The 21,454-nt window shown below is 44.8% G+C and overlaps 1 protein-coding gene across 1 annotated transcript in view; it reads left to right on the top strand.

The window, feature by feature from the left end:
• Positions 1–21,454, top strand: part of PAPPA (pappalysin 1) — a 228,261-nt gene that overhangs the window by 112,345 nt on the left and 94,462 nt on the right. Inside the window, exons 9-11 of the mRNA XM_007057273.4 lie at positions 5,256–5,384; positions 7,021–7,112; positions 19,649–19,845. Coding sequence (XP_007057335.1) covers positions 5,256–5,384; positions 7,021–7,112; positions 19,649–19,845 — 418 coding nt within the window. The remainder of the gene's footprint in view (positions 1–5,255; positions 5,385–7,020; positions 7,113–19,648; positions 19,846–21,454) is intronic.

The raw sequence follows: 21,454 nt of genomic DNA on the forward strand, positions 1-21,454 counted from the left end.
TACAGAAGAGGGGAAAGCAGCTCTGTTTGTACAGTCAATAACAAGTGTGATCAATATGTCCTAAAGTGACCCTCTCCCCTGGGGCCATCTGTTATAGGAAGAGCTTTTGTAAGTACCATAGGCTATGGGAACATGAATAGCTACAGTGGCACTTCCTAGGTGCTCTTCCTCTTGCAGTGGAAGTAAAGTCTAACGACCCTAGCTTCAAGCAGATTCGAAGAAAGGATGGGGCAGCTCTCAGTAATCCAGGAGCACGCTTGACCACAGAAAAAGAGGTAGTTGATTCTCAACTACTTTATTGACCCTCATTTCTTGCCCTGAGCTCAGGACCAATCCCACGGAGCATCATCTCTGAGCTACAGAGCTCCCTCAGCTCCCATTAACTTAAATAAGGCCTCTTATTTTGGTGCCTAAATATGGGTTTGAAATAGCATGTGAACTTGGGCAAAGCACTTCTCTCTGTGTCGCTGTTTTTCCTCTCATCACCTTGTCTTTCTTGCCTATTTAGAAGGTCAGCTCTTTGGGAGAGGGACTCCCTCCCCCTGTGGGTCCACACCGTGCCTGGCACAATGGTACCTGTATCCCAGTTGGAGCCACTACTGTAGTATAGGTAACAAATAACAATCACATTAATCAAGAGGAGCAGTGAAGACTTATCTAAGTTCTCCTGCCAACATACCTCAAGGGAAGAAGGAATTTAGTCTCTATGGGTCAGATTTTTAGAGGTATCTAGGTGCTTAACTCCCATTAAATCTCGCCCTATCTCCATTCCGATTTGTGACCAAATACCTACTCCCATGGAAGCCAATGGGGAAAACTGCAGTTGGTTTCAGTCAGTCAGGATCAGGCCTCTTGTGGCCAGTTGTGAAAGCTCTTGTGGCACTTGGACCACTAGGAGCTGGACTGAGACCCCCCATCCCATCTTGTTTCAGCCTGAACATGGCTAACTCACTAGAGTAACATGCACTGTGGCGACTTCAGGACCATTGACCAAAGCAGGGGATGGGCATAACAAATATGAACATAGCAGGAATTTCAAAATGGCGGGAAATGGGTTCCTTGCCTGGACTCAGGTTTTCATTATGTAGGACAGCCACATAGTAGAGCTAATTAAAATGGCAAAATACTGGGCAGCTCTATGGCTGTGGAGAACTGAGGTGGAATAAGGCAAGATCTTCAGCTCCTCAGGATTCAGGTTTGTGACCATGGTTGGCCCACCCTCAAGCAGTTGGTCCAAGATATAGCAGCCAGAGAAAGTCAAGGCCACAGCTGGTAGCTGCCATCTGGCTTCTTGCTTTGCTGGACTAGGCTTCATCACTAAGGAAGAAAACCAAGGGCAAAGGTGCTGGAGGAAAGCAAGGATTCAGCTGGGACATGTGGAAGGAGGGGCTGGTTCTGGGGTGAGAGGAGGGCTGAAGGAGAGAGTCAGAGAACAAAGTCTTTGGGGGAGCAGGACCCAAACTTTTGGTGGACAACATCCCCATTTAGGAACAAATAGAAGCTGGGCCTTCTTGGGAACACTTAAGGTGTTGAGGATACAGAGATGTCCTTCACCCCTCCCATGCACCCTTGCTGGAGGCAGCCATAATTTGGCTGCAGGTACTCAAGACATTTGCGTGCAGTGGCTCTCCACCTTCTCCTTACATGATAGGAGCAGCTGGCTAGCCTTCCTTGCAGCATTCATTATTTTATGGAAATCATGCTCTCTAGGGGCAGAAGCTGGGATGGTCTCTAAGAAGATGTTCAATTTCATGACAAAGGGGGAACTTTATAATTAAAAATCTATCTATCTATCTATCTATCTATCTATCTATCTATCTATCTATCTATCTATCACTTATGCTACTAAAAACACACTGGCCCTTGCAGTGGGAAGAAAGGGTGCATAGTTAGCATAGTTAGCAGAGCACAGACAGAATTATCCTTCATCTTTTACATCTGCAAAATGCACCCACATTTTTGTACCCACAAAACCGTGCCACCCTTACTTCTGCACTGCTGCTGGCTGCAGCTCTGCCTTCAGAGCTGGGCTCCCGGCCAGCAGCCGCAGCTCTCCAGCTGCCCAGCTCTGTAGGCAGCACAGAAGTAAAGGTAGCAGTACCGCAACCCTCCCCTACAACAACCTTGCCACCAGCCCACAATTCCTTTTTGGATCAGGACCCCTACAATTACGACACCATGAAATTTCAGATTTAAATAGCTGAAATCGTGAAATTTACCATTTTTAAAATCCTATGACCGTGAAATGGACCAAAATGGACTGTGAATTTGATAGGGCCCTACTTATCTCACCACTACTTGGGGAGGGAGCTCCGCCCCAGCATCCGGGTGGCACTGTGGAGCCCTTTGAATGTTATAGGAACACTGGCTGAAACCAAAACAGGAAACATGGCTGACAAGGTCACTTCTGAGAGACACAGGGGGAAAAAAAAAACTCAGCTGCCCACCCTCCCCAATAGAGAGAGAAAAAGAAATAGAAGACCCCGATATCTCAATCTCCAAATATCTCCCTTGCTGCTGGAGAGAGGAAAAGCAGCCCTTGTGGTATTTCACATGGCGTATTCTAATTCCTCCTCTAAACCGAGGAATTGAGTCAATGCTTTTCAGTAATAGTGCCTCCCCCTGAGCGGAAACCAGAGTGATCAATACCCTTTACTCAGTTCTGGAAAAGGTCATTAAAAGACCATAGGTATAAATTTGAAAGAGCAGTTGCTCGTATCCTTAATATTAAAGATGCTCTTCAGCTTCAACTCCTTAAGTACCATCATGTGAAACAGCCATGCATCAGAACCGATTGACAGAGGAGTGGAAAGTGTGCATTATTATTATTACTGTCCCATCGGGTCGGTGGGAAGGCAGATGGAAAAATACATGGTCAAAATCTTGCTTATATCAGTGCCCCCCAAAAAGCTTGTCTTGTTGACAACTCCGGATACACAAACTCTAATATCCACTTGAGTGCTCATTAATGTACCTGACACATGGAAGAAATGCAATGGCATTTCTCGTTCATTCTTTTGTTAATCTATCTGTTTTTCTATGTGTACACTGTGCTTATCACCATGGCTTTGCATATTACTGCCCGACATACTAGGCATATCCACTTTAAAACACTCATGCTTCTCTCCAAGTTTGGCACTCTAAAGGAATGCCAGAGCATTAAGTAACCACACACAGCTTGTGACAAACAGCAGTGGATGAGTTAATGTAACTTAAGTCCCAAGTGGGAGATTCTGAAAGGCCACTTTTGGTAAGCCAAACTGAGTAGGCGATTTGCCATTAATTGCAAAGCATTTGGCATGGTTAGTGCTGCAAACCCTAAGTCACATGAGCTTAAAACGCCAGATCTACACTTTAAAACGTATTTCGGCATAGCAATGTCAGTCGGGGAGTGAAAACACACACCCCTATCAACATTGTTATGTCAACAAAAAACCTCAGTGTAGACGCAGCTGTGCCACAGAAGAGGGCTTCTGTCAGCATAGCTAATGTCGTTCAGGGTAGTGGTGTTCTTACGCTGGCAGAAATACTCCTCCTCTTGGTGTATGCTGCATCTACACTAAGGGGCTATGCAGTCTCCATAGTGTAGACATAGTCTTAGAGTTTGTAGCCCAGGTGTTGCTCCACCTCAGGAACATCTGTAACCAGCGTCTACCTGTTGCATCCAATTGGAAGGGTCACTTGGAGCTGCCCACTCTCCCATTTCCCATCCTCTGTGTGTCACTCTAATCTAGCTTTCCTTTAATTGGAAGTGCTCAATCTACCTTAGACCACAGAGGTATCTGACAGACTGAATTTTCTTCTCTGTGTTGGATTATTAAGGTAGGGAGGCTTCTTAAGTTTGCTAGCAGTAGTATGCGCAGAAGAACCTTCTGAAAGGGCCGGAGCGATGGAAATCGGGAAGAAGATTGGTTTTGTGGTTAAGGCACAGTTCTGGGCACTTGAAGACCTGTGTTCAGTTCCTGGTTTAGCCTCCATTTTCCTCTGTGGCCTTAGGCAAACTACTTAATCTTTCTGTGCCTGAGGAGTGGTTATATATTTCCTAGTCCTCCACAGTTAGCAAAGAGGTCCAGGAAGTGTTTCAGTAGAGAAATGTCCTTTCTGCCTCCATCCCTATAGCTAAACTGTAAGAATCACTTGCTGTGATGGGAGCCATCTGTTGTCGGATCATGTGGGTAGCAGATTGCAGTTGGAAAACTCTCCCACCTCATTGTGTAACTGGTGGCTGGATTAAGCCAAAGCACACTGGGACAAACCAACCCAGCAGTCATTCTTCCCTGACATACACAGAACACTCTCCCTGTATTAACTCGTGCATTCAGTCCTTGACCACATAATTATGCACACTCAGTCCTTCCTCCATATGAAGTTTCCTTTCCAATCTTCCAGGTCATATTCACGCACAAACCCAGTCTTCTGCAGCCCATTAACTCATAAACATAATCCTCACCCCATGCTTAATGTAGTGCCAGTCCCTCTGTTATGACGCTCTAGGACCAATTTCCCATCCCATAGTTAAACAAACATGAACTTTGTAACTCATTGTTTTCCTATGGAATTTCTATTATAGCAAAATTTTCCTTTGCTGAATGTATTTTCAGTTTGCTTACCCATGCGAATGTGCGCACACAGAGAAGATACATATACACATTGGCTGCAGTTTGCTCTCAGATGTATGTGCATTCAACTATCAGTAGGAATTGCATGTGTGCCCAAGAGCAGAACCTGTGTGAACCGTTTCTGGGGAGGTTCAAGCTCACAAAGAGTGGCACATTCACGTTTCTGAAGTGACTCTGTGGTTATTACAGCTGCCTGACCTGTTAGCTCACAAATGATTTTGTGCCTTTCTTGGTTAGCAGAGCACAGGCAGAATTATCCGTAATCATTTACATCCACAAAATGCACCCACATTTTTGTACCCACAAAATCAGATGTAAGGGCAAATCTGGGGAGCAGGCTATTTCACTCCTGGATTTGTACCTGCAGTTAAGAGCTGCGGCTACTCAGATTTGCACTTGCTCTCGAATTGAACGTGGAAGAATGTGGGCACAGATTACTCCCACAAAAAAGGAGGGTGCCTTTCTGAAAACTAGTCCCATGTAATCCCAATCAAGTGACTCAGGAATGTTCTAGGAGCCTGATTGAATTAAGGACGTTTTCTGAGAAGCCTAGCTGCTTTTCAGCAGCCCCTTCTCTGACCTGTATTACTGACTGTATTGTGCTGCTCACTTACTGTTTCCTCTCTTGCGTTGTAGGGAGTTGAGTGACAGCATCGTGTACACGTACCAGGTTGCCGTTATTTCTGGGACAGAGGAGAGTGAACCCTCCCCCATGACTGTATATACTCATGGAAGTGGATACTGTGGAGATGGGATTATCCAAAAGTAAGTGTGGAGTAAGCAAATAGATACAGCAGTGCTGCTTCCATTGATCCAGAGATTGGGGTTAGAAAGGAAATTACTGCCTCTCATACATAATCACTACAGCTTTTGTCTTTGATCACCTGATGTCTCCATAGCCTACGCTGACTCTCAGAAGTAGAGAGACAAGGACCCACGTCTCTGATTATTATCAAGATGATAACATTTAATTGGAACTTAGTTCGGTCCTGCTGTCCTGACACCTTTATTTACATATATATATATAAATAAATTTCTTAGTGTTAATTGCTGACAAAAAAAGAAATGTTCACAACATCTTTGGTGCTGTCATTAAGTGAGAAGTCCCAGGCGGCGTGGCGGTTGATGGACAGCTGGCACATGGGAGGCCAGGTTTCCAGGGCAACCTCAGGGCAAGGTTGCTCTGCAGGCCGCTGGAGCTGGGATGCATTTGGAGGTGACAGATTTGGGCTCCAAGGGAGAGTGTTAGTCATTGCAGGTTCTCAATCAACTCTTCCCTCTCCTTGCCTGCTGATCGACAGACCACTAATAATAAAAATAATTATGAACAATTGTAGTTTATTTTTACTGTATTGTTTTTATAGCGTGAATGGGACCTGCTCAAAAGTCTCCAGGCGCTTTAACAAAATGTAATTAATTAACAACAAAATTAACAACAAACGCAGGTCCAGTCCTGCAAACGCTGTTCATGGGAAGCAGAGCTTCCTGTCAAAACAATGGGACTACTTATGGTCTCAAGCATGAGGCCTGGCAGCAAGTGTTTGCAATATCGGGCCCTAAAGCCAATGCATTCAAATTAAAATAACCAAGCCATTGACACATCTGGGGCAGCCGGGAGGAGAAAGATAGAGGTATCGGTTGTACTTTGTGTACCACTTCTCATGCCATTATGCTGCAAATGCTTTAGACATCCGTTGTGGCTTTGCCGCACGGCTTGAGTAAGGGGTAGCACATAGTGGGGCACGGCCCCAAGAGCAGACCCGGAACCAGACTGTGGCACAGTCTGGTCCTTCCTTGCCACACTTGCTCCTGTGGGGTCTGTGGGGGGAGAGAGTCACCCATGCCCATTCTTTCTGTGGTTCAAGTTGCTTCCCCCTGTGTGCGGGCTTAACGGCACTGGCTGGTGGGTTGTGGGGGCAAAGCCAGGATTCCATCCACTATCGGCCAAGTGCTCTCCATCCCATGCAGCTACCTGCAATCTGAGCACATGGAAGGCACTTACACCTCCTTATTCCCCTGTGTGGGCGCATTGCTGGAGCCACAATCTGGCCCTTTCAGACAGAGCATGAAGAGCTTCCAGAATTCCTGCCCTTCCAGGCTCTCCTCTGATCCCATAGCTGCTGTCTTTCCCCCACCTGCTGAGTCGTCAGCAGCAGCCATAAAGGAAAGTGCTCATGTCTTAGCCCGGAAGCAATAGTGCCACCTACCTGCGAGGGAACTGGAGGGGAAACCTTGTACCCTGGAATTGTCAAAGCTGGGAGATGGAGGAGAGAGAACAGGTGTTTTGAGGGCCAGCACAGCACTGAATTAAGCATCTCTAGGTTATGAGACAGGAACTGAGAGAGGTCTGAGAAATGCAGCTGTTTTCCATCTGATCCCTCGTTTTGTCTCCTGCCTGCAGAGATTTGGGGGAAGAATGTGATGACATGAATAAGATCAACGGCGATGGCTGCTCCCTCTTTTGTCAGCAGGAGCTATCCTTTAATTGCCTTGGTAAGTCTGGTCCAGAGTCCCTTCAACCCAGGGTGGGCGGCGCCTCTGTGCGTGGTGCAAGTAAAAAATAAACAGCAACCTCAGCGACCTGCCGATGGGTCGCCCTAGATGCAAGGGAAAAGGTGGGATTTGTGGGATTGACAGGCATGTGTCCCTTCCCAGTTTCTAGTCATTTGGATGGAAAATTGATTCTGGCGGTTTTGTAACTGGCTTGGACTTTCAGCTGTGTTAGGGCCTGATCCCAAGCCTATTGAAGTCAGTGGGTGGCTTTTCACCCCCTGCAATAGGTTTTGGATCAGGCTCGATGTGAGGATATGAACTGATCCCTTCTGGTAAACAGAGGAAAGAGTGTCAGGGGAAGGGACTTGGAACAGAAGCAGCCCCAGCTGAGGTCACACCTGCTTTGAGATGCAAATCAATATCTGAGGATCAAAGGACCAGCTAATCCCCTTTTTTCAGAGGTGAAAACTACTTAATCAGATTTTGTTTGCAAGCCTGGTTTGCCCTGATTAGCAGGAAATGTAAACACAATGGCCAGAAGATGTTGCAGCTCTCTGGGGACTGCAGGGTTGCAGTTGTGAGCTTAACATATTTATTAAATCCTTGAGGCGAAGAGGGGGCAGAGAAGGGCAACTGAGGGCCCATCTACACTGCAGCTTCTCTGTAAGGCTAGGTTTACACTATAGTTTATGGTGGTGTAACTTATGTTGCTCAGGAGTGTGAATAACCCCTCCCCCCCCCGAGTGACATAAGTTACCCCGACATAGCACTGTCCACAGTGGCACTTACGTCTGCGCGAGAGCTCCCGCCACATAGCTGCCACCACTACTCACAGAGATGGTTTTATTATGCTGACGGGAGAGCTTTCTCCCATCAGCATAGAGCGTCTTCGCCAGATACGCTGCCGTGATGCAGCTGCACCACTACAGCGCAGTATGTGTAGACCAAAGAGCACAAGGAATCATGTTATGGCCTAGGCCGGGGACGAGCCTCTGTGAGCATTTGGTTTGGATGCTCTTTTGACCTATCCAGACTTCTTGAATCTGCAGAATCAGGCTGCAGATCACAAGAGAACGGATGTGCTCAGGTGATGTTATGCAGTTCCATAGCTGATCCCGTCTGGATGGACTGAGAGAGCAATCTATCTAACCACAGTCTATTTAATCTACTTAAGATTTTGATATAGCAACCTGCACCTGAGGATCCAAGGCACTGATTCAGCAATACTTGGGTACCTTTAAGCACATGAATAGCCCATTGAAGTCAATGAAAATACACCTGGGCTTAAAGTTGAACATACTTACATTTCTGCACAGGTTAAAGTACCTTGCTGAACCAGGGTCTCAAGCATGGTATTTTGACACTACCCGTTCAAACTGGAAGTGAAACAATTCTTATCCAAACCTTTTAGGAGCTCCGAAAAGGTTTAGTTTGTATTTAGTTCCAACTGTTTTGGTGGTGGGTGTTTTGGTTTTTTTTATCCCAGTCACATAGCTCATCTCAAGGAATCAGAGTAGAGCTACACGTGAGTGTGCAAAATTTGTGTCCTCTAACACGATGGACAAAAAATCAAAATAAATACAGTGCAAATCCCATTTTTGCAGATTGAAGTATTTTCAGTCTGTCTTCTGTTTTTGGTGTTTTAGGATGGATTTTTTTTTCAGCAGGGGGGTTGTGAAAATGTAGTTAGTTTTCAGAGCAGCGTAAAGCTGTTCATTTTTCATAGGCAGGTGCAGAGTTAACGCCGGTGTTTTGCACAGGTCCTAGTTTTAGAAAAAATCAAAATAGAACCCAGTTGTTGGTGAAATCATTAATATGTGGATTCAATAAGAGCCTGATTCGACTTCACTGAGATCTAGGGAAAGACACCAGTTGGCTTCCAGGGGCTCTGGATTACCAGTGATGAGTGTCTAGACAGACACAATACTGGTCTTTCAGCCAGACAGACATATTTTAACACAAAATAAGGCATTACCTTATTAGAAACCACTAAACCATTGGGGCGGGGGAAGGGGTTATTTTTTAAAACAAATTTTACTACTAATAAAAATGCATAACTAAAAACAAAGCAGGTAGCCCCCTTCTTGAAAGCCTGATAACATCAAACCAGATCCTGCCAGCTTTAGTCAAGCAAAACTCTTCTTTGACTTCAGTCGGCTCTTTTGCTTGAGAAATGACTGAATGATTGGGCCCATGGCTTGAGGAATGGAAAAGAGGCAGAGAAACATGTGCAATTGATCTGTAATGTTACGAGACTAGCACATGTTGTGGCCCTGTAGAATAATAAATAATCATTTCACATTGTACTACTTTTATACTGACATTACTGTGATAATATTTAGCTCTCTTTAGCACCAGTGAAGCATACAACCCCTGTTTACCAAAGCCTTTAAAGGAATTTAGGCACATGCTTAAATTCTTTGGGGCCTACGGTTATGTCTACACTGCAGCTGGGTGCGTGCCTCCCAAGACAGACTCAAGCTGGCTCCTCTCAAGATAGTACAGCATGCTGAAATAGCGGTGTGGGCATTGTGCCACAGTCAGCAGATAAGGCTAGCCGCCCAAGCTTGGACACAGAGGGTTGGGAGGACTTGGACAAGGAGAGCTAGCCTGAGCCACTGCCCAGGTCACAGCATCAACACTGCTATTTTTAGCATGCTATCTTGAGCGAAGCTAGTGTGAGTTTGTCTACGTGGCCTGGAACGTTCACTCCCAGAAGCAATGTAGATGTACTGCGAAGGTCTGATCTTCCAAACACCACCAGGCATAGTGCTTACTTACCGTGAGCAGTTCTGTGGAAGTCAGCAGGTCTACTCACAGTAGTAAGCTATACGGCTGGCAGTAAGCATTATCCGGGCCCTAATTTATACAAAGTGATCACTAAACGTTTCAGAATCAAAAGTTTCAGAGTAGCAGCCATGTTAGTCTGTATCCGCAAAAAGAAAAGGAGGACTTGTGGCACCTTAGAGGCGAACAAATTCATTTGAGCATAGGCTTTCGATGAAGTGAGCGGCAGCTCATGAAAGCTTATGCTCAAATAAATTTGTTAGTCTCTAAGGTGCCACAAGTCCTCCTTTTCTTTTTTCAGAATCAAAAGATACTCTGAGGTCTCCATGATAGGAGGTTTAACAGGCATGCACATTCACACCTCCAGAGAGACGACTCTCCTCACCTTCTTTGCTAGAGCAGAAATGCAATTAAGCAAGCAAACACTAGCAAGCTTAAATCTGCTGCTTTCCCTCTGCATCTCTTGCCATCAGGGCCTTTTATTTTTGTCTCTGACAGGTTCACTTTGTTTTGTGTACATGGCACACAGCAGCTCTCAGGACGCTTTGCACTGGTGCCTATAACTCAGTTAGGCTGCTTCTCTTTTTTTGTTTTGTTTTTGTTTTCCCTCATCCTCCCCCTTATAATCAGATAAGGCTGTGATCAATCTGCTTTGCCATGGGAGGGGTGGGGTGAACCAAGGAGAGAGGCGGGGGAGAAAGCTGTGTGGTCTTTACTGTCAGGCTGCCCTGGCCTTCTCAGAACAGAAAGCCGAGAAAAGAAAACAGATAAGATTAATAGCATTTAGTTCTTGCAAGATGCTCTCACACCAAACTGAAGAGCGACATGTGGAATAAATAAATAAATAAATTAAAGCATCTGGCAGTGCTTCCTTTTAAATGTGATACTGCAATGTCATTAGTCCTTCTCCAGCCCCAATTTTATTCTATGCCCACATCCACCAGTTTCTGCTTAGTGGATTTTTGCTCATGGAGCCCTTGTTCTTTCCCCACGGAGTTTGGAATTCGGTCCCTGGATGAAAGTTTCACTTCTCCTGTTAACAACATGCTGCAGGAGAAAAGCAAATCCGAGCTTTGCCCCATTGCAACACACACACACACACACCCATACAGCTGTCCTGTAGTTGGATGGAGATCCCTGATTCATTTCACATTGACAGTGAGGCCTCATGGCATGGAAATGATTTGGGGTCACTATGGACCAGAGCCAGGTTCAAACCAATTGCCTGAAGATGAGAGTCTCCATGAGCATCTTTTAATAAAACTTAACTTATCCAACTGGTCCTTACTTGCCCGAGTAAAGGCCTGCAGTGGTGGGATGCACATTCTCCTACCATTCTGAAGAAAGAGAAGGCTATATTGGAAAAGACACCAAAGAATATCAAAGAAACCTGTGAGAAGATATTATGACAGGAGCATAGTAAAGGCTGAAAGACAAGTTAAAAAATGTCTTTAAAGGAGTTTCAGGTCCTGCATCTACCCCTGAGTCTGCCTGGCAATTTGTGGGTTATTACAATCACATTTACTATTATTCTCATTTATTACTTAACTTCCCCCTCACATCATGGTGAGAAAGACCCACGTAAACAAGTCAGGAAACCAACTGCACACCAAGGCCAGCAAAGCTTTGAAGTGCGACCATAACTTGAAGCACATGATCGGTCCCATTGAAATCCTCATTACACATCTGCTGGATCAGGGCCTCGTGCTGTCAAATGCCAAAAAGGAAACAAACTCCAGGAAAACAAAAAGGACAATTTTTATCCCCGATCTCTTTCAGCTAGAGTGATTTTCGGGGCTGCTTGGCACAGCGGTAGGTGAAAAACGTTCAGAGAGATGTGTGTTTTTTAAGTTGGTAATGTCGCTTTAATACCACTGCTTTTCAGCTTATGCTTTGGCATCAACTTTATCATTCTACCTCTGTCGCCCTGGTCTGTCTTTCCCTGTTTGGAAAAGCCTCTCCTTGCAGTTGGAAACTTCCCTTTGTGGAGGATCCATCATTTACCTTGCCAATTTTCCATACATTAGGTGTAGCATTCTCCCCAGTCTCATTGTCTGGAGACTGTATTGCATTCAGGGAAATAATTAATATTCATGAGCTTGCTATCTCTATTTGGAGCATGAGCCTCTAGGGAAAATGCAATGTTAAGTGAGTGACATAAAACTAATTTTATATGTCTTTTTTTTTTTGACAGAGAAGTAATGTGCTTAAAATAAATTGATGGATGACCATCCATATTCATTGTGGGTATTTAGAGGAGACTGAGCTCCCATCCTCCCCACCACCACCCACACACCCACTCCTGCACAGGAACATGTGGTTTTGACAGCTGACTCCACATCCCTGTACAGCAGCTAATGGTGCTTTTTTTTTCTTTTGAGAATGGTAAAAAGGTCTTTACAAATCCAGCCAGGGGCTGAGTGCACCACTGGAGTGGAGGGCACTTAGCCCCTTCCAGGACATGCTCAGTACCTCACTGGGTCAGGCTACATAAGAGCAGTGGTGTCCTAAGGCCAAAATGTGGATCCAAGTACCTTGGGGAATGAGTATTGCTGCTAACAAACTAAGGCGGGTCTGTAGTAGAACCTCATAGTAAATGGAAATGAATTTTGCTAAATGGAGCTCTTCGGCCAAAATTCACACACACCCCAATATTCAGCTTCCAGTAAATACTTTGAAGCTCACTGTTTCCTGCAGCCCTTGGGAGCATGTGGCTGCACGTTCCAAGATGTGTAATTACTCATTTGGCAAGTTAGCAATAATACCAGTGTCAATTTTCAGGGGCTGTCATCATTAACAGGGTAGTTTTTAGCATGCAGACCAGTGGTTTGACTTTCTTTGTGAATGATGCCACTTGGTTTTTCTCAAAGGTTACTTCCCTGCCTCTAAAGCAAATTGGCAAGCTTCTGAAAGGTCCACACTGCTAACTTTGTTCATGTTCAAAACATCTCCTTCCCCTGTGGCTATCACCCACTTCCACCGGAAACCCAATTAGCTTTTCAGTGTGATCTCCAAAAACCAGTTAATGAATCTGCACTAGTCCTCTCTGAAGTAATGGTGTATCATCAGCTCCATTTTCATGGGTGGATAGAGGCACAAAGAGTTTCAGTGACTTGCCCAAGCAGATAGAGAGTGAGAGGTGGAAGCAAGATTAGAACTCATGAGTACGTGGGTAGTTGGTTTACAGAAAAGATAAATAGTTTACTACTGCTGGCTAGCTATGGAAAATCTCTTTTAGCTCAAATGACAGAGGTTTGTGTTTTTGGAGGTGAAGTATCAAGATTTTAGTCCCACTCACTGTAGGTGAGTTGTCATTTTATCTGCGGCACACAGATGAATTACATAGTTATTATGTTGAGCTAAGGCCACTAAATCGTACTGAAGATCCTAGCCACCTTGGTCAAAGGAGAAGCCCAGGGATGGCAGGCTGAGTTTATAGGAAGTCGCTGAATGATCAAAGGGTAATACTACACACTCCTTGTGTTTGCCCTTTCAGTTCAGAAGACGCTCCAAGATGATTGTCACCTTCCTCCAAGCCTCTGAATATTCCCCCGTAGAGTGTGACATCCACATTTACTTCATTTCCAAGAATGTCTATCTACCCATTTTATTTCACTGATGAAAAATGTCACAAGTTACTGAGATGTGACTTTATTCGGTGCAGTTTCCATGTGTCCTAGTCAATGATTTTTCTTCTCTTCAGTTAAAATCTACAGAAAGGAAAATTCATCTGAAACCTTGTATTGACAGAAGAAACGTAACTATCCCCAGTTTCGTCAAAATGAATGAGAGGGATAACAGACATCCTAGATTTCAAGCCTCCTCCCCGAGGGCTGGATCCTGCTCCCACTGAAGTCAATGGTAAAACTCCCATTGATTTGAATGGTGCAGAAACTGGCCTCCAGTGCCCACCTTCAAAGGGTAGCCAGTGGAACCACTTGTTATTTTGATATGGGAGCCTCTGAACAAATACCTGCTCATCTGTTAATGCGAGTTCTGTAGCCAGATCTGCAGATTAAATAATCTAGTGCAGATTATTAACTAGTGGGTCTAATCCTGGCTTTATGTAGGTCAATGGGTTTTGTTTGTTTTTCCCCACTGACTTTGTAGAGACCGTGATTTGGCCTTAATCGGTCTGAATATTTCCTCTGGTGATTGGGAAGACCCGTATGCCAATTGTCATATCCCTGGGAGGGTCAAACAGACCTTTAGGGGTTAAGATTTAATGCCCGCTCTGTTCCAAGAATCCGTTACTCTGAGACAATGTGTGTGCATTTTTGTCCCTTTTTGGGGGGGAGAGGGGAGGAATAGCTATGAGGCATGAGGGTTGTTGTAGTTGGAACTGTCCCTAAATAAACAGCTGAGCTTAAAAATACTTCTTTTTTGTCCGGACTTTTAAAAAAACAGTAGTTAATGTACAAAAGAAGACTATTCTGGTGCCAATCACTGTATTCTGAGCTGAAAACAGGAAGCTGCACTGGGTGTCTGTCCCCAGCACTTTGACCATTCTGCTTGGACATTAAAGGCCTTGTCTGAGGATGTGCTCTGTGCCGTGAATTGGGTAGATCTTATTTTTTTCCCCACAATGTGGAAGGCTGCCCATCACAGATAAGTCTGTATCCTGCATGTCTGCTTCCTGATGTGTCCCAAACTTAATCAGTTTCCCTGGAGTAAAGCTCTAGCCTCTCCCTGAACAGGTAGCCACAATCCTTCTGTGAACTACAATATTAGCAATGTTAGCAGCTTCCGAAAAAGGTTTTCTACCACCTGCCTTGCTTTGTACTTTCCCTTATCTCTGAACCCAGTGAGAAATGGGAACACTGGATGCTGAGAGCCGAATTTTCTGCTGTGGGGAGCTGTGCTTGGGGACCCATGCTAAAGGTGGCTTTCCGTCCTCACCCCAACACGTTAGCCCCTGTATGATGGAGACGAGACTCAGGGCTGCTGTGGGTTGCAAAGTCTGGTTAAAGCTGGGGTTCACTGGAAAGCAGCAGCTGTCTTGCCGTACCTCTTTCCTCAGACACATCACCTACACCAGGGTCCGCAGAGCTTAGCAGAGAGCTTGCATGTGCCATTCAGAGACTGTCCTGTTCCGGGGCAAACCTGTCAGCAGATAGAAAAAGGGGCAAGGTTTGGCTTAAAAATTCCAGTGCCTGCACTGATGGTTTTCTAGGGGGAAGGGAACTTGGATTGCCTGGATTATTACTTTGGTTTCTTTCAGAGTTCAGCTCAGGTCTTTGGGCATCTGTATCAAAACATCCAGAGAGACTCCATCTCCCATTCCCAACTGCTGCCCCTGCAACAGTTTTGCTGTTCCAGATTTTGATTTGATTTTGGCATCTGTATTAATTATTTTATGTCACTCTTGCTCACAGTCAGCAGCTGCTTCGCTTCAGGACCCCTTCCAGGTTGAGCAGTTAAAATTAGACACAATTTCAAACTGAAAAGCAACTCCGTTAGTTGACACAGTACAAGGAGCAAGCAACTAGCAATAGAGAGAAGCACCACGGCAAAACTATTTTTATAAATGCAACTGGTACCAGGAGGTGAGATGAACCCTACTGTGCAAAGGAATCTGGGTCCAATCCAGCGAAAGGGAATGTCAGGAAATGGCAGATGGAGCCTGCAATATCCCTTGTGTTAGGGAGAAGACCAGACTCAGATGTAAGTAAAATAAAGGGGATTTTTTGTTGAGGCTACTAGACACAGTTAGAGTCTAGGTTCTCTCTGGCTCTCAAGTGGTTAAACATAGTGGGTGCTGCCTATTGCCACCATACATGGTCTCTTTAAATCCTGGCCTGGTTTGTACAGCGATGGAGTGCACAACAGGGTCTGGTAAGAGCAGTAGCTCCTATCCAAGTGCCTTCTACCTTCCACCTAATTTGGTGCCTGATAAATAAAACAAAAAGAAGAGTCCACTGCAGATAATTTGGGGGAAGTGTCCACTGTCCTAAAGGCCCGTGCTTGTAGATTCTTCATAAATTGTGCTTTAGCTTAGTCCTGATCCAGTGATGAGTTTCACAGTGTCCACATGGAGCTCGTTGCAGCGTCAGGTCATGCAACTGTAGACCATGCCCTCACGTATGTGTATATAGGCGTAGCACAATTGGCCTTGATCCTGACTGAGGCCTAGCAGGGTAGACTGGAGGGTGAAATAGGCTGTTGGAAAAGAACTATCAATTAAAAAAACACCAGGTTATCATCACAGTTGTCTCGCAGGAGAAGAGATTATTGCTTGGCCAAATGTGATTGCATTCAGCGTCACGTCCTGCTTCCTTCCCTGCCTTACTTTGCACACATCCAGTCTTTGCCGCCCTTCTGACTTTGGAAACATTGCTTCCAAGGTTGGTGAAACCTCAGCCATGGGTCTTACAAAGAACTGCTGTCCTATTCCGCTAGGAATGGAAGTCCCTGGCATAATCAGATTTGGTGGTTGGAGCTGGGTAAAGTCTTTCATGCTTTGCCAGTACATTCTGGCCAACCAAGGCTCTTGCCAGATTTCTCAGAATGATGGACAAGAGCAGTGTTGAAGAATGTGAATAAAATGAATAAAATGAATAAATGAATAAAATGTTTATTTTAGAATGTGATAAAATTGCCCGAAAGAGTGGATGTATGAATGGACAGGAACCATGCTGAAGGGGACGTTTGGGGCTGATAAGGATGGGGTAAAGAAAGCTTGGATGTATTTGTTACTGCTGAGAGTACCTAGTATTGTCCTGACTATTGTGAAATATAGGGCCCACTTCTCCTCTTTCTGATTCTGAATCCATATAATTCCATTGACTGAGTGGAGTTATGCCGGATGCGCACCACGGAGGGACGACAGTCAAGCCCATAGATTTTCACAAGTAGTGAGGGAAGTCTCAGGAAGACCTGACCAGAACATTACCCAAGTGCGGTATGAAAACTGTGGCTCTGATTCTCAGCTGTGCTGAGCACCCAAAGCCCCATCTGAAGTCAACAGGTGTTGCAGCTACTCAGCGCCTCTGAAAATCAGTCCCTCTGGTTTCCCTTCAGTCACCCACGTGACGTTAGTTTGGGCACTGGCTAGCATCTTGATTCTGATGTGCACCCCTTCTGCATCTACAAAGTTCGGAAAGAGGTCGGAAAGCTCAGCCTCTTGGGGTTCGCTCATATGTGAGAGAATTTATGTGATGAGGTTTGGAGGCATATTGAAATTCAGAGCCATGAGGTTGGAAACTTTCCAGTATTTATTCCCCCCATAAAAGGACATCTTTAAATGTTTCAGAATGATTTGCTAGTGGCAAGAACACATTCCCTTAAAAAGCAAAATGCAGTTGTAAAACCACTTTTCCTCCCTCATTTTTCAAAGCTTACATCATTGACTGAACACCTGATCTTCTATTGGCTCGCATAAGTAATGCCATTCAGCCAGTGTTACCGACAGGTAATAAAGGGCAGAGCACACTGACTCATTGGGACTGGAATTGGAGATGGGACACACACACACACCACATTGCTGTTTGCTAATCATCTGGGCAGTCTCCATTTAATTCAGACATCTCTGTCTCTCCATTCTGTTCCTCCCTTGGGTTTTGCAGACTCCGAGCAGACAGATTTATTGGGGTCTTAAACATAATCAGGAACAAATTAGCCTCTGTAAGAATCACACACTGGCCTGGATCACAGCTATTCGAAGGCAGCTTCCTCTCCATGTGAATATGAATTAAGTCATCTGATTGGAGCAGGTCTTGAGTATTCTTTTATCCCAAACACATGATGTTATCAGAGGCCCATTACATTTATCATCGCATTAGGAGGGAACATTTGGAAACAGTACAGGAGAACATTGGTTATATAAATTCTGTGCTTACTCCAGTGCCTATAGTGACAAATCAGTCTGTTTGTGGAGATTGTGTCTAAAGGCGTATGTGTAGGATGGACGTGTGGATGGAGAGTGTGTCTCTGTCAGTGGGGCTATCCCTGCATGGGGGTTGTGTGCATGTGTGAGTATCGGTGGGGTATGAGCGTGTATGTGCGTGCATTTGCACGTACATGTGTTTGTCAATAAATGCGTGTCTCAGTCAGTGTGTGTCCGTGAGCAAGCTGCCTCAGAGTGTCTGTACTTGCCATGTGTCTATCTATAAGGGAAAGTCTGGTTTTTTTTAAGTTTGGCGGTCTTTAGTTGCTTGTACTTTTTAAGGAAATCGGTCTCTTTATAAGAGAACATAAAACCCTTTTTCCAAAGAATAAGTGGTGTTTTGCTTTGGGGGGTATTTACCACCATCTTTCCAGACCTGAATATTTCTTGGAGATTTCTGTTCAGATCCTCCCCTAATCTGGGATGTCGTTTTCCGAAAACCGTGCACAGCTTTGGCCGCTTGATACCAGAGTTACCCAGGCATGTCAGAGAGATGTCTAAAAGCGTTAGTGCATATGTGAAGGAAAGGTAAATAGAAAAAGAGCTGAAGAGGCATGAAATGGTGGAGTTCTTCTTTAGGGGACCACAGATGTCAGAAGCAAGGGAATGCAGCATGCAGGTGTTCATTGTCTTCTTGTTACCTTCCACTCTTTTGACCAGGCCTGATATTAAGGGATTAGAATCTTACATTGGGGTGGGTGGGGGGAGGGGAGAGAAACTCATTACATAATTGAATTATAATAAACTGATTTATTCTGGCTCATGCAATGGTATTTCATTGTGTAAACTATGAGGAAAAATAAACAGAGGGTTTCGTATTTTGGAAGTGACTCAGAATTGAGTGACTATTGAATTTTCTGACACCTATCTTCAGAAAGGACTCAATTCTCATCCGGGGTCACTTCCACCATTCCAACTAGCAGCTCATGCCAATTTCCTACCATTTTTGCAGTAACTTCTTTACCAGACAAAAATACAACAGCATGTTGGGACTGGATGCTTGGCAATGATAACATGACATAAACTGGGATACTGATAGGTCAGAGATTTAATTCTCAGTGAGGCCTTCAGTGACTGAAAGTCATTACTGGTCTGAAGTCTGTTTAAAAGAAGAGGGTTGGTCTCCGTTCAGTTCCTACTGGGTGAGCGTCACAGACGCAACCTCAAAAATCTGGCACTAATGGGCATCTTTGCTGGCGGTCTCATTAGAGAAGCCACAGAATAAATGAATAAAGAGATTTAAGTCCCCTCTTGCTTCTGATCCTTCCAGGTCAAGTCTAAGTCACATCGGTTGGGGCGGTATGTGTGTGGCAAGTTTACCCTTCCGCTGCCCACGCTGTATCTGAATAAACAGATACATTTGGCCTTTAGTTTCTCCCTAGGGCTGTTCATTTGGCAGTGTTGACCATCACTGAATTTAGTTCTTGTCGTTTTGCAAGTGTCATTTAAGAACAAAAAAGGGAAACATTGTGGACCCAATTCTCTTTTGGCTTAATTCCATCAAAGTCAATGAAGTTCTGCCAGCTAAGTATTTGGCCCTGTAAGTGCATTTTCTTTCTCAGCACTAAGCTTTAGTAAGATCCTTTAAAAATGGATACAGGTAAAAATATGCAGGGAAGACACGGGCTAGGAAGTATCCTGGGGACTTTCATATGGCAGAAGAGCTGCATTCTTTCTTTGTTCTGCTTTCTTAAAATCATATCATCTTGCGCTGCTAAATGACCACTGCCATTACTGCACATGTACCTGGATGGGGGATGCATTACCACTTCCTTTGCCTGGCCTATTGTGACCCAAGCAACTGGGGACACAGGTGAGTGTGGGAAGTCCTTAGTAATTATTCCTCTTTGATTTCTCACTGCAGACGAGCCCAGCAGGTGCTACTTCCATGATGGTGATGGGGTATGTGAGGAGTTTGAGCAAATGACCAGCATCAAAGACTGTGGGGTTTATACCCCCAAAGGCTTCCTGGACCAGTGGGCTTCCAACGCGTCAGTCTCTCATCATAGTGACCAGGGGTGCCCAGGCTGGGTGGTCATTGGTCAGCCAGCAGCAACTCAGGTAAGAAAGACCCAAGCCCTCTTCACCTGCTGTAAAGCTAAGTCCAACAATGCAAAACTTCCATCTGTAGATCCATCCAATTAACTTGCAACTTGGATCAGGAAAGCTACTGAGGTTAGCTGTCTTCAGTATGAGTCTGCCAAGCAGCAACGAGCTCCAGATTCTGCCTCTAATGACCGGGTAGGAACTGGCTCAAACTACTGGTCTCTCTGCTTCTGAATCCTATCTAATAGTGGCCAATACGTGCTGCTTCAGAGGAAGAACTCTGCAAGAGGCCATTGTAAAATAGTCTGCCCGCAAGGAAGGTTTCCTCCTAAAGCCCATTCATTAAAGTTACCTTATGTACCAAAGCTTGAAGATTTATATCCCTTCCAAAGCATTTGTTTATTCATATCTATTGCTTGTAAGGCTGGATATTCCTGTTATCTGTATTGATATTGAATCCTTTTTGGAATCTCTTGACTTTGATGCTATCTTGTGGCAATGAGTTCCAAAGGCTAACCGTGTGTTGTATGAAGGAATATTTTCTTCTAACAGTTTTGAATTTGTCACTTTTCAGTGTCATTGAATGTCCCCTCATTCTTATTTTCTGAGAAAGGGTGAACAGTGGGGATCAATCGATCTGCTTTGTACCATTCGTTACTTTGTATACTTTCCTCGTGAGTTGTCTCTTCTCTAAAGTAAACAGCTCCTCACTACCTGTTCCCCTGGTAGAACTACCCATGATTATCTAGAATGGGTCATGGAAGGGCAGTGTAGAGGGACGTGTAATGTCAACATATACAGCAAAAGATTGAACTGTGAATTATACATTCTAAACACTTCCAAGAGGCCTGCAAGTGAGAACAACTTTCACCAAACCACTTGGTCCAGTTTATATTGTACATGAATCTGTAACCAGTTAGTGACAAAGTCCACTCCAAAAACATAAAGTGCCATTAGTATTGGGTTAGTACCATGGCAGCATCACGCTTACTACCAGCCTAGGATTGCATGTGGTTGCCTTGTGGTTACCTGTTTGGTATGATCTTTTATTCTTTCTGTGCACAGGTGCCCCTGCTCCTCCTCCCTCTCCATTCTCTGTGCATTAGATCATTCCAAAATGCATGGCCTAATATGCTTCTGGCGCTGCTCGGTGTGCGTGTCCCCCAGGCACTCTACCCCAGCTGAGGCACTACAGGATAGCAGATCTGTTTTCATAGTGTACTAATACAAATACACGTAGGCAGTGAAGTGGGGGACGTACAATCATGCTGTGGAAAAAAACCCTACTGTGTGGCCACAAGTCAAGCATGTTTGTTGTACCCAGCTGAGACGAGGTTGTCACAGCCTCATTAAGAAAATATACATACGGGACACTGTTGCATCACACAGGCTCAATGCATGTAAACATGTCTCCCCCTTGTGACTGGCCACAGTGCCCCTAAGAGCTGACACTCCCAGATAAAGGATATTCCTTTAGCTCAACAGGTAGGCCTTTGTACTTTTGGTGCTTAAGGGCCCAGGGTGTGTCCCCGTTAACAACCATGGAGTCTGTATGTATGTGGCCGTGTTCCCATTGCACTAGTGCATTAAGTTCATTGACCTTCTGAAGTTAAAGACATATGTG

Source organism: Chelonia mydas, chromosome 16 (genome assembly GCF_015237465.2).
Source record: "Chelonia mydas isolate rCheMyd1 chromosome 16, rCheMyd1.pri.v2, whole genome shotgun sequence".
Lineage (NCBI taxonomy): Eukaryota > Metazoa > Chordata > Testudines > Cheloniidae > Chelonia > Chelonia mydas.